The 13,293-nt window shown below is 38.3% G+C and overlaps 1 protein-coding gene across 1 annotated transcript; it reads left to right on the forward strand.

The window, feature by feature from the left end:
* Positions 1 to 3,871: 3,871 nt before the first annotated feature.
* LOC113053381 (uncharacterized) lies at positions 3,872 to 11,189 on the forward strand. The gene is made up of 6 exons (XM_026218343.1): positions 3,872 to 3,924; positions 5,804 to 5,872; positions 6,274 to 8,257; positions 8,357 to 8,452; positions 9,182 to 9,298; positions 10,197 to 11,189. Exons 3-6 carry the CDS (start codon positions 6,274 to 6,276, stop codon positions 10,418 to 10,420), a joined length of 2,421 nt encoding a protein of 806 aa, XP_026074128.1. The 5' UTR covers positions 3,872 to 3,924; positions 5,804 to 5,872; the 3' UTR covers positions 10,421 to 11,189.
* Positions 11,190 to 13,293: the final 2,104 nt, after the last annotated feature.

The raw sequence follows: 13,293 nt of genomic DNA on the forward strand, positions 1-13,293 counted from the left end.
AAAGTTTGAACAAAGTTGCTTTTTCGTGGCGTTCTGCATACATGCTTAAATTACTGCTCCGGAATCACAGGCTGCAGAAATTACGGCGCAGCATCTCTCCTCTTGGAAGGGCGCAGGATTAAGAGGCAGCAAGATTGTTAAACATGTCAACGTGTAATTGCACGATAAGGCCCTCGCGAGGAATTTATTGGCCCAGTTGCTATTTCTATTCCTCCCTAATCTCGTTCAGCACATTCGTTCCGTGCAATCTGTCTCCGTAATCTTCTGTGACAGAGCGGCGACCAATAGCAGTGTACCGGGTTTTTTGGAGAAGGGAGAAAATATGCAGAGGCGTGATAAAGTGATGCTAATTATCCCCATTTAGGACAGCGAGTGCAAGAGATCGGGAGTTTTCGTACGAGCCAGCAGTGTTGATGGTTTCCCAGCACAGAATATATCGGTGGCTACAAGATAAGGGTATCGCACGTTGAGACGATTTATTGGTTCGAGGCCATCGCCATCGCCACCCCTCCCACCTCACACTCCATCCCATCCTTTCCAATCATCCCACCCCGCGTGCCTTCCCCTCTTTTGGCGGGGTAGTAAATTATTTTGGTTAAATTTACCAGAACGCTTCTCTTTAACCTGGCAAGTGCCGTGACTTGGCTCTCCGCCTCTCTATTTTCAGCGCTAATCCGTGTCGTTTTTTCGTCTGCAGATACATGCAAATGGATTCTGAGTGGACCTTCTCATGTTGTGTCATTAGTGGAGTGTGTTCAGAATTATGGGCAGTTAAATTAAGATTTCATGTATATATATATATATATATATATGTGTGTGTGTGTGTGTGTGTGTGTGTGTGTGTGTGTGTGTTCTGGTATTCATCACGTTGTGGGGACATGAATCTGTTTACACAGTCACGTCATGGGGACCTCTTGCGTTGTGGGGACCAAAAGTCAGGTCCCCATAAGGGAAAGCCATATAAATGATTAGAGGAGCTGTTTTGAAGGTGATGGGCGGAGTTTCAGCGATGGCCCATAACACACGTTTATCCGTGAATGTGTGAGTGTGAAGGGAGTGCTCAGCTGCGCCCCCAAACATTTCTCAGCGGTACTGCGCGCGCTTCTTCACACACACGTTATCTATATATGGTAGGCCCCGCCCACTTCCTCGTCCTCATTAGGAACGATATCAGCAGCAATATGAAAATATGCGTATTAAGTGGACACTTCACACGGACAGACGATAAGAAGACTTTACAGGAGATACCGACTCGAGGAGATTGTTTGAGATTCGAGGAGATTCTGAAGTTGTGCAGAGCAAAAAGTTAAATAAAAGGTAAGCACATTTAAAACCAATTAGGTTAATTAGATCTAAAGTCGCTAGCTAGCTAGTTAACAGTGGTGCTAATTAACTGTTGAGGCCTATGTATGGCCTGTGATATTTCTCTGTTTTTCAATTAGCGATCGCATAATCATACAATTTAAGAATCATTTTTGAGTGAAAATCTTTATCAAATATTCAGCCTGCCTGATTGCTAATGTAGCGATTCTTTGCATATTAAGTTGCTTTCTGTCTGTTTTGCTTTAGTTCTGGAAGGGGAATTATTACTTTTTTTATATTAAAGAAATGTTACATTTCTTGTTTGGTCACGGGTTCTGGAGGGGTTATTGCATTCCAAAAATTAACTATGGTTTTTTACAAAAAAAATAAATAAAATAAAACTGTTTAGATGTTACTCCAAAAAAAAAAAAAAAGTTTTTAGTATAACAAAAACCTCTCTTTTTATGTCATATTATTAATATATAATTATAATTATATATTAATCATATAATTAACTGGGCTCGTGAGAGAAATGAAGCAAAATAAAAAAGGTATGTAACGTTAGCTTTAAATGAACAAATGATTAAGGTTAATCTTCGATGTAGTAATGACAGTAGTTAAACTAAACCAGGGTTTGTATGGAGAGGTCGTCCATAAGAGTAGTCCAAATCAGCAGTTCTCAAGGCCTGGGATTATATAGGAACAGATTGTCATTTTGTGAGAGATTAGGGCCTAAATTAATGTAGTGAGTTGAGGCCCTAAACGCTAACATTGTCCTAGATTTATGTAACCTTCAGTTTTGATTTGTCACATTGATAAATGTAACATTGTAATGAACTGTTGCATTACGTAAGTACAATACAGTGTTGCATGACAATAAAGATAAAATCTGCTTAATAAACACCTTAGTTTAATTCTGCATATCTCTCCATAATCGGTGTAATTTTTTTAAATACTTTTTTATACTTATTTTATATATATATATATATATATATATATATATATATATATATATATATATATATATATATATTTCCAGATTGAAATGCCACCACGAATCAGCCCTCTTAAGGATGCCATGCATCATGTTGTCACGAAGTCTGACAAAACTAAATTAGAGGTGAACTACATCAATGCGGTGAAAGGTAAGGTGGTGTCTGGTATGACTGATTTATCACTTAATAATTACGAAATATGGAACCATAACCTTGTGAGTATGGAATAGAAAATCTATGTTAATTAGGAACCAGGTTGCAGAATATTTTAAATAAGCTACTATTAATGTGTTCTGTGTGCACAATTATCACCCTTTATCTCTGCAAGATTTATTAATTAATTTTTTTGGTGAAAATGTTTTTGCTGTATCTGCAGGACGTGGATTATTTGCAAAAGGTTCCTTTTGCAAAGGAGATTTTATTGTGGAGTACAGGGGTGAGTTGATCAATTATGCAGAGCTGGAGAGGAGAAGAAAACTCTACCACCCATCCTGTGCTGTTTTTATGTTCGAGTTTAAGTGGAGAGGGAAAACATGGTGGTAAGAAGTCACATTGCACCAAAGCTATATTCCTTTTGCTAAAATAAGGCCACATTTACACTACAGGTCTTCATGACCAATTCTGATTTTGTGAATGTATCCTTTTTTTGACAACGTGCTTAGATTTTTTTTTTTTAAGAGTGACACTTATCCAGTGTGTGCATTTTAAACGGCATTTGGTGACAATCTAAAAAAAAAAACTGTTACAGTTTCAATTTCAATAGTACATTCATTGTCTTATGAAACTAGTTTGACCAGTTAACAGTTGGCTAAGGGGTAATTAGTCCTGAATTAGGCCTGAAACTGATCTGATAATATCTGAATCCATGCTCTTCATTTTCCTTATTAAACGCTGGTGACTCTTATCTGATCTGTGCCACATGGGATGAAGAAAACTGGAATTGGGTCAATTGAACCATGCAGTGTAAATGCAGCCTAAGACACTGATTTGTGTTGATGCATTATAACACTTGTATTTATCCTTTTCCCTTTTTTTTTCTCTCAAATTTTAGCATTGATGCATCTAGGGAAGATGGATCATTTGGGCGGTTAGTTAACGATGACCACCAACATCCAAATTGTAAGATGAAGAAAATCGATGTGAATGGAAAGGCACACCTGTGTTTATTTGCGCTGAAAGACATTAAAGAAGGAGAAGAAATCACATATGATTATGGGGGAGACGACTGCCCATGGAGAACCCAAGTAAGTTGCAGAAATAACTAATTTTTGGTTTTTGAAGAAATTAGAATTTGAATCTATTAGAAATATGAAAATAATTTGTAACCATTATGACTTGAGGGTCGGTGTTTTTTTATTTTATTTTTTTAAGTACATTGAATAATAGGGTCTTATGTTCTTAGACCAATTTAGGGGTTAAATGTGGGGGTTGTATGCCTGGTCTAATGGGTAAAATGTCACCCCCCCCCCCATGTTTCCATGTTGTGAAATCTTCTCATTATTGGTGTTGTCTCTTGCAGGAGAGTAGCATTGCTGCTAATAGCAGAGCAGCAGGTGACTCTGATGCTTCTCTCCAGTCACAGACTCCAGTGGATGATGCTTTTGGTCAAACCAGGTCTCCTCAACAGGTACGGTCACATTTATCAATGGAAAGTTATGTCTACTGTCAGTTTTTTCCATGTTTTTGGTGCATATTTTGATGCTTATCTGCTGTAAACTAGTTCCCTCAACAGTTTATCAACATGTGTCCAGTAGGTTAGAGGTAGTGGAATATTTGGGGCCAGTTTTGTCCTTCACAAGTAACTTTTTCTTGGTTAATTGGTGCTTTAAAATTTTCACTCACGACGTCCCCACAACACACTTTTGGTCGCTCAGTGTTGGGAGTTGAGATGTTGTGTGAGATTAGATGAATCTGGTCCCAATGAGGAACAATAAACGTTGTGTGTGAAAGGTCCCCATGAGGCCCGTTTTATTCAATATGTGTGTGTGTGTGAGCGCAGACAGAGGATGTTGGACAGGGATAAATGTTTAAAATGATGCTGATTGTCTCATTGGTCATTCAGTGTCTGCATCAGATTAGCCTCTTGTGTTTCCATGTTGTGAAATCTTCTCATTATTGGTGTTGTCTCTTGCAGGAGAGTAGCATTGCTGCTAATAGCAGAGCAGCAGGTGACTCTGATGCTTCTCTCCAGTCACAGACTCCAGTGGATGATGCTTCTCTCCAGTCACAGACTCCAGTGGATGATGCTTTTGGTCAAACCAGGTCTCCTCAACAGGTATGGTCACATTTATCAATGGAAAGTTATGTCTACTGTCAGTTTTTTCCATGTTTTTGGTGCATATTTTGATGCTTATCTGCTGTAAACTAGTTCCCTCAACAGTTTATCAACATGTGTCCAGTAGGTTAGAGGTAGTGGAATATTTGGGGCTAGTTTTGTCCTTCACAAGTAACTTTTTCTTGGTTAATTGGTGCTTTAAAATTTTCACTCACGATGTCCCCACAACACACTTTTGGTCGCTCAGTGTTGGGAGTTGAGATGTTGTGTGAGATTAGATGAATCTGGTCCCCATGAGGAACAATAAACGTTGTGTGTGAAAGGTCCCCATGAGGCCCGTTTTATTCAATATGTGTGTGTGTGTGAGCGCAGACAGAGGATGTTGGACAGGGATAAATGTTTAAAATGATGCTGATTGTCTCATTGGTCATTCAGTGTCTGCATCAGATTAGCCTCTTGTGTTTCCATGTTGTGAAATCTTCTCATTATTGGTGTTGTCTCTTGCAGGAGAGCAGCATTGCTGCTAATAGCAGAGCAGCAGGTGACTCTGATGCTTCTCTCCAGTCACAGACTCCAGTGGATGATGCTTCTCTCCAGTCACAGACTCCAGTGGATGATGCTTCTCTCCAGTCACAGACTCCAGTGGATGATGCTTCTCTCCAGTCACAGACTCCAGTGGATGATGCTTCTCTCCAGTCACAGACTCCAGTGGATGATGCTTTTGGTCAAACCAGGTCTCCTCAACAGGTATGGTCACATTTATCAATGGAAAGTTATGTCTACTGTCAGTTTTTTCCATGTTTTTGGTGCATATTTTGATGCTTATCTGCTGTAAACTAGTTCCCTCAACAGTTTATCAACATGTGTCCAGTAGGTTAGAGGTAGTGGAATATTTGGGGCCAGTTTTGTCCTTCACAAGTAACTTTTTCTTGGTTAATTGGTGCTTTAAAATTTTCACTCACGACGTCCCCACAACACACTTTTGGTCGCTCAGTGTTGGGAGTTGAGATGTTGTGTGAGATTAAATGAATCTGGTCCCAATGAGGAACAATAAACGTTGTGTGTGAAAGGTCCCCATGAAGCCCATTTTATTCAAGATGTGTGTGTGTGTGAGCGCAGACAGAGGATGTTGGACAGGGATATTTTCCACTCTTGATCTCTGGTCAACTTTTTTATTTTCATATTTCAAATGCAATAGAAATGTCAAATATTGTTTATACTTTGTTTACAGATTGCAACCCAGAACCACAGTGAAAATGAGATTTTTGTGCCAAAACTGAGACGGACTAAAAGTGTCATAGTAAGTTTAAGTCACAACAAGAGACGTGGTCTTTTTTTTTTTTTTTTTTTTCATTCCTAAGATCATTCTCCTCATCAGTAATTTATGTAATATTAATATATTCTCATGTGATATTGACTGCAAAGTATCAGAGAATTATTCAATTTTATTTTACTTTAAGACCAAAATGATCAGTTTTTTTTTTTTTTTTTGTCAGAACAACTGTTCATAACTTTTGCACTGAGAACTTTATTATAACATGGTAAGAAGCAGCAAATCATCACATGTGACTTGCAAAATTGAGAAAAAAAAAAAAACTCAACAGATTAACAGAGACACATTAAATTGGCTACTATTGTCAAAATCAAATGATCAATTAATTGCAGCAGTTCTACCCATTTCTTTCTTTATTTTATTTTTAGATGAAAGATACAAATCTTGAAGATTCTGATGAGCTCTTTGATTCTACACCAGAGAGTTCCGATGATTATGTTCCAGATACCACTTCTGAAAGTGAAAGTGATGTTAGCCTTACACTAAACCAGGCAAAACGTCGGCTTCTTGATGAACTGGATATTGATCAGTCTGGCTCAGTGAGTTGCCCTGATTGTGACACCACAACGTCAGACAAAATGCACAATGTTGCGTCTGAAGCATCTGGAACAGGAGAAGAACCCAGTTCAAGTCAGAACACAACAGACGGAATAGTTGTTAGTGCATACCAAAAAAGAGATGGTGCTAGAGTGTACAACAAGAGACATTACTGCTTGTACTGCAGTAAACCCTATGCTAAGATGGCAAGGCATCTAGAAAGTTCACATGAAAATAAGTCTGATGTGGCTAGAGCTCTAAGCTTTCCAAAGGGTTCAAAGGAGAGGAAAAACCAGCTTGATTATATTCGCAACAGAGGAAACTATGCTCACAATGCAGCTGTTATGGAGTCAGGAAAGGGCGAACTAGTGCCATTTAAACGACCACGTAAAGAAGTGCAGGGAGAAGATTTCATGCATTGTGCATACTGTCAAGGACTTTTTACAAGAAAGGTCCTGTGGAGACACATGCGTACTTGTAGACTTCAACCACAATCAGACCCTCCCAAACCAGGAAAAAACCGTGTTCAGTCCATGTGTACCTACACAGGGCCTGTGCCTTCAAACATGACCAAACAACTGTGGGGAGTAATCAGTGCCATGAATCCTGACCCAATCACAGATATAATAAAAAATGACAGAGTAATTACTGATATTGGGCAGCACTTGTTGAACAAAGGTGGGCTATCAGATAAGAATAAACAATGTGTGCGGGAGAAGATGCGAGAACTGGGAAGATTGATTCACAATGCCAGGAAAGTCACCTCCTTAAAAACACTGGAAGATTGTGTAAATCCAAAGAAGTACATGGAGACCGTCAAAGCTGTTAAGTATACATGTGGGTATGACAGTGAAACTGACAAATTCTTGATTCCATCTCTTGCTAACAAGCTTGGGAATTCCCTGGTTAAAGTATGCAAACTCTTGAAAGCTCAGGGCTTAATCTCCAATGACAAACAGCTTGTGAAGAATGCCAGTGAGTTTCAAGAAGTCCATGCGAATAAGTGGAACGAGATGATTTCTGCTACAGCATTGAGGAATATCAGGGAAGCAAAGTGGAATGTGCCCACGCTCATGCCCTTTACTGAAGACGTACAAAAACTGCATACTTTTCTCAGTCAAGTGCAAGATGAGTGGTTCAACCTGCTCTCTGAAAGTCCATCTACTAAAGCCTGGATGGAGCTGGCCAAGGTGTGTCTAGCTCAGATGATTCTCTTTAATCGGCGGAGAGAAGGAGAGGTGGCGAGCATGCCTTTGTCTGTGTTTTTATCAAGAGACACTTCTGATCCACATGAGGATGTGGACTGGGCTCTCTCCGAAGTGGAGAAGAAACTCTGCAGACACTTCACAAGGGTTATCACCAGGGGAAAGCGTGGTCGGCCAGTTCCAGTCCTTCTGACTCCAAAAATGCTGTGTTCCTTAGAACTCCTTGTTAAGCAGAGAGAGGCGTGTGGGGTTTTAAAAGACAATGCCTATATGTTTGCTAGACCAGAAGCCATGACACATTTCCGAGGGTCAGACTGCCTCCGTGGCTTTGCAAAGGCTTGTGGTGCAAAGTGTCCCAAGGCACTGACATCTACCAGGCTGCGTAAGCATGCCGCGACCCTTTCAACAGTGCTGAACATGACCGACACCGAGATGGACCAGCTGGCAAACTTTCTCGGGCACGACATCAGAATCCATCGTGAGTTCTATCGACTCCCTGAGAAGACCCTGCAACTAGCCAAGATCAGCAAAGTTTTAATGGCTCTTGAGCAAGGAAGATTAGCTGAGTTCCATGGCAAGAACTTGGATGAAATTGGGATAGATCCTGATGGTTTGTTAATTTAATAGATTTTTTTTTAACCATCTATTCCTATACCAAGTTTGCAAACCATTATATACCACTGTAAAGCTGTATTTTGTACTTCCACAGAAAAAGTAGTTGACTGTGATGAGGAAGAACAAGTTAATGACTGTGATGAGGAAGACCAGAGCATACAAGAGGGACCCTGTTCATCTACTGTTGACGGTTTGTATTACTGTCAAAATACACCATTACATTTTGTAGTTATTGATTGTTATCAGTCAAGTGACTTGTGAAGACCTGATGGGCAAACACATTGTTCCAGCACAGAAGATGATTCAGTACACTAAACAAGTATTTATTTTTTGTCAAAACTACTGTCAAATGCCTCCAAGCTATTCTTCAACATTATCATTTTATTACATATGATTAAGTATGAATATAAATTTATCTATTTTATTATCAACATGTTTTATTGTAAACTTTTTGTTTTTGAGGAACTTAATACTATAAAATTAAGGGTTCATAAGAGAAAGTTACATTTATTATGTAAAGCTAGCTGATCCACTCTCTTCTGTTGGGTGGGTCGAGGCACAAAACGAATTGTGACATGATTCCTTTTTGACTAAAATAAAACGAAGTACTCTGTTTAAAGAGTTTGAGCTTATTTTTTCTAAAATGTTTCTTGAAAAGACATGATGTAGATTGTAGTTCAGCTATACTTGCAATGATTAAAACAACTGCACACTTTAGCGTTAATTTCACTTACGGTATCTACTGTATAATCATGATTAAAATCATGAGTTGGACAATAGCACCCATCACTTGTGCATTGTCAGAATTTTATAGCACATTTACTACTATTTTATATATATATATATATATATATATATATATATATATATATTACTTCTCTTTCTGAAAATGTTGAACTTTGATTATTTTCCATCAAAGCTTCAGCCGAGGTGGCACTTCCTGCTACCGAGAGGAATATGTCACACAAGAGAGGCAAACCATCATCAGAAGTGCCGATGTCTTCAGGAGCCAGTGCTATGAGACCACCTTGCAAAGGTGAACTCTTTACATATTTCTCTTTGGTACGTCTGTTGTTTTCTGTAGGATTAAATTCAACTAGAATTGGCTAAACGTTGCAGTAGCAGCCACATGGTAAAAAAGAATGCTCATTTTAATCACTAAGCTTATATCTGTTTGTCATTTTATCCCTGAGAAATTCTAAATTCATGCCTCTGTCATTTAAAAGCCACCAGTTACCCTACACTGAAAAAAAACAAGAGGTAAATTTACTTAATTTTTATTTGGCAAGTTTTTGCACAATCATTTTTCAAGTAAATTTAACACATTTGGAAATTAAGTAAATCTACGTAAGTAAAAAAAAAAAAAATGCATTGCATATTGTCTCTAGAGAGGGTCATAGATCCTTCTGAAATTCATAAATGCACCGTATCTGGCAAGAATATCAATCTCTCTCTCTCTCTCTCTCTCTCTCTCTCTCTCTCTCTCTCTCGACAATTCAAAAAATGACTACAGACATCGTGTTATATCTTATGTATTTAGTCACAAATTTCTGACCTAATTCTAGTTAAAGTACCCCTTTTATGCTTACTCAGGTATGACCTTTTTATGTAGTGTGTAATATAAAAGATCAAATGTAAAAAGGTCAAAGTTCAGGACAAATTAAATTAGTCTCCCAAAAGGAAGAAACGAGTCCTGCGTAATTCCAGACTTCAGGTTTTCATTGGCTGTGTGCGAATGTGTAATTTGACCTACTCTCAAACAGCGGTAGAACCGACAACAGACTGGGACATCTGACCAATCAGAACAGAGTCGAGCTTCGATAAAGGAGGGTTTAGAGAGAGATCGAATCCTTGAATGAATTCAGAATTCAGAACTTCAGATTTGAATTCCAGCATACACTCTTAATCATTTCTTATTTTCTGATCACTTTAAGGTAAAAGTAGCCAGAAGAAAGCTCCCTGGCAGCAGGCAGAGGTGCAGGCGGTGGAAAGGCACCTGAAGTCATTCATCATATCTGGCACTGTACCAGCAAAGAGTGACTGTGAGAAATGCTTGAAAGCTGAACCACAAGCTCTGAGGAACCGCGATTGGAAGACAGTAAAATTTTATGTTTATAATCGCATTACAGCTTTCAAAAAGAAATTGCAGTGCAGATAATACTGTAAAGATGCAACTATCTGGCATGGCAAGTTTTGTTAAAGTTAAAGCCACAGCAGCACTTAAAGAAATAGAATAACTTAAACCGTTAAACCAGTGCAAGGCCACACGCTGAAAGCATTGGTCTAACAAAAGTTGAAATCCATGTTTGTGAAAGGAAGCATGGTGAGAGTTTATATATATTTTTTTTTTTACATTTAGTATAACAGGACTTTTGAGGTTTTGTTTTGAGGTTTGACTTAGAGTTATGTGAAATTTAACTAAATAAAAGTTGAATTCAGTCATTTTAATCTGAATTATTGTCTTGAAGTTCAAGTAGTAGTAGGTTTATTGTATTGATAAGTATCCAGTGAGTAGTAGCTGATGTGGGGTGGTTGGCTGGGGCTAAACACTACTTTAAAATAATTTAAAGAAAGAATAGTTCGAAGTGGAAAGGTTTAAATGTTTGACTTGTGGGTATGATATGAGTTGGAACATATACAGGCAATCATTCACTATGCTAAATCCTTTGTATTCACATGTGCAAAATGCAACTTCGAGTCGTCCTAACTGAAGATAACTTGCACTGAAGGATTTGTAAAACATGTCAGTGCCATTGTTTTGTCTCAAAATGCAAACCAGTAATGTTTTTTTCTAAGGCATTTTAATAGAAGCTGTTTCTATACCCAGAGGTGGGTAGTAACGAGTTACATTTACTTCGTTACATTTACTTGAGTAATTTTTGGGGGTAACTAATACTTTTCGGAGTATATTTAAAGACTTTATACTCTTGCTTGAGTAAATTTTTTTGGGAAAAATCTGTGCTTTTACTTCGTTACTGTGGGTGAAGCTCCTCTCGTTACTTTATCTTAATGCAATAAATGTTGTAAATGCTTCAGTTTATTCCAAACGCGCCGTCTACTTTTCTCTGGATGGAGATCCTTATTAGATGAACACCGCGTGTGCTGTCTACTGTTTAACAGGTAATAACTTGGGCTACATTCGATTACAGTAGCCTACACGATACCACTGTGACATTAGTTTGATGTACGTGTGTGGCTTATAACAGAGGGGAGTCAAGTTGAATGCAGCTTCCAAAAGACAAAAAAATAGCTGATTAAGATTTTATTAATTGTAATACAATCACACCGGCGCGAGTACGTTCAGCAAGTCATATCATCAGCTGCTAAATTCAGATCTGTGATCGCTTGCTGGCGCTGAGCCAGAGACAGACGCGTTTTTACAGCGCTGCACATTAACCAATCACACACGATTCTGTTGAGCTTATTAAAGCATTGGCCAATCAGAGGTGTTCCGATGAGTCATCGCTGAAATGTCGGTGCTTCCTTCACACGCTCACTGATTGTAGACCGCTTTCTGGAGAATTCTCTCGTCAGAAACAACAAAGTGCAGATGTGTGTATGAATCTATAATTAAGATATTGATTTCACAGTGTTAACAGTTTCAGTGATTTTAATGGTAGTTTCTGAGAGTGATTGAAATCTAGACTGTCAGTGAAAATGATCTTTAATAATGTAAATGTTATTTGCTCTCTTTCTGAACAATGAAAGATTACTAGCAATATTTATATCACATTAACTTTTAATGTTAAATTCACATTTAATATAAAGTCAGGCCTATTAAAAATATGTTATGCCATGACACATATATCTGTTACTTAAGTAAACAGACAGGGTTTTATAATAAATTACATAAATTGGAGTAAAGGCTGATGAAATATATACATTTATACACAGACACACATACATTACATACATTTTATCTATATATCTTAATAAAAATAGGCTCAGTATATATGACCCAAAGTAACTAGTAACTAACCACTTGAGTAGATTTTTTTTTTTATCCGATACTCTTACTCAAGTAACTATTCAAGACTAGTACTTTGACTTTTACTTGAGTACAGTTTTTGGGTACTCTACCCACCTCTGTCTATACCCTAATTTAAGTAAGGCCTATTCCTGGTAATCTGTCTGTGAAACTGGGCTTTTGTGCGAGAATGAAGCTTTGCATCACTAGAACCATTTGCAGGACTCACTACAGTATAGATCCACATAAAATAAAGTGAAATTTCAAAATTGTAACTTTTGTACTACTAATAAACATTTAAATTTTACTTTGTGGATTAAACCCATTTTAAGAGCAAAATATCAAATGCAGTAAAATGCCTTTTATTTGTCATTTGTAATATTTGTTGTTGCAAGGTCCCCTCAAATCATGGGAATGTGCGTATTAGTGTGTGCGCAAGGTCCCCTCAAATCATGGGAATGTGCGTATTAGTGTGTGCGCAAGGTCCCCTCAAATCATGGGAATGTGCGTATTAGTGTGTGCGCAAGGTCCCCTCAAATCATGGGAATGTGCGTATTAGTGTGTGCGCAAGGTCCCCTCAAATCATGGGAATGTGCGTATTAGTGTGTGCGCAAGGTCCCCTCAAATCATGGGAATGTGCGTATTAGTGTGTGCGCAAGGTCCCCTCAAATCATGGGAATGTGCGTATTAGTGTGTGCGCAAGGTCCCCTCAAATCATGGGAATGTGTGTATTAGTGTGTGCGCAAGGTCCCCTCAAATCATGGGAATGTGCGTATTAGTGTGTGCGCAAGGTCCCCTCAAATCATGGGAATGTGTGTGTATTATGCAAATGATATGCATAAAATATGCTAATTTGGTCCCTGTAAGTCATGTTCACCCGATATTTCAGAAGTCCCCATTAAGCATGGTCAAGACATTACTTCATTAATTCAGTTGTCTGAAGTCGTGTATAGGCTAAGAGAGCTATGGTTAGTGTCCCTAATTTTTTTCAAACCTCAAAACCCTTTAGAAAGGGTGGTCCCCACATGTGATGATTAAAAAGTTGGTCCCCATCAAACATGGAA

The sequence above is a fragment of the Carassius auratus genome, chromosome 34 (assembly GCF_003368295.1).
Source record: "Carassius auratus strain Wakin chromosome 34, ASM336829v1, whole genome shotgun sequence".
Classification (NCBI taxonomy): domain Eukaryota; kingdom Metazoa; phylum Chordata; class Actinopteri; order Cypriniformes; family Cyprinidae; genus Carassius; species Carassius auratus.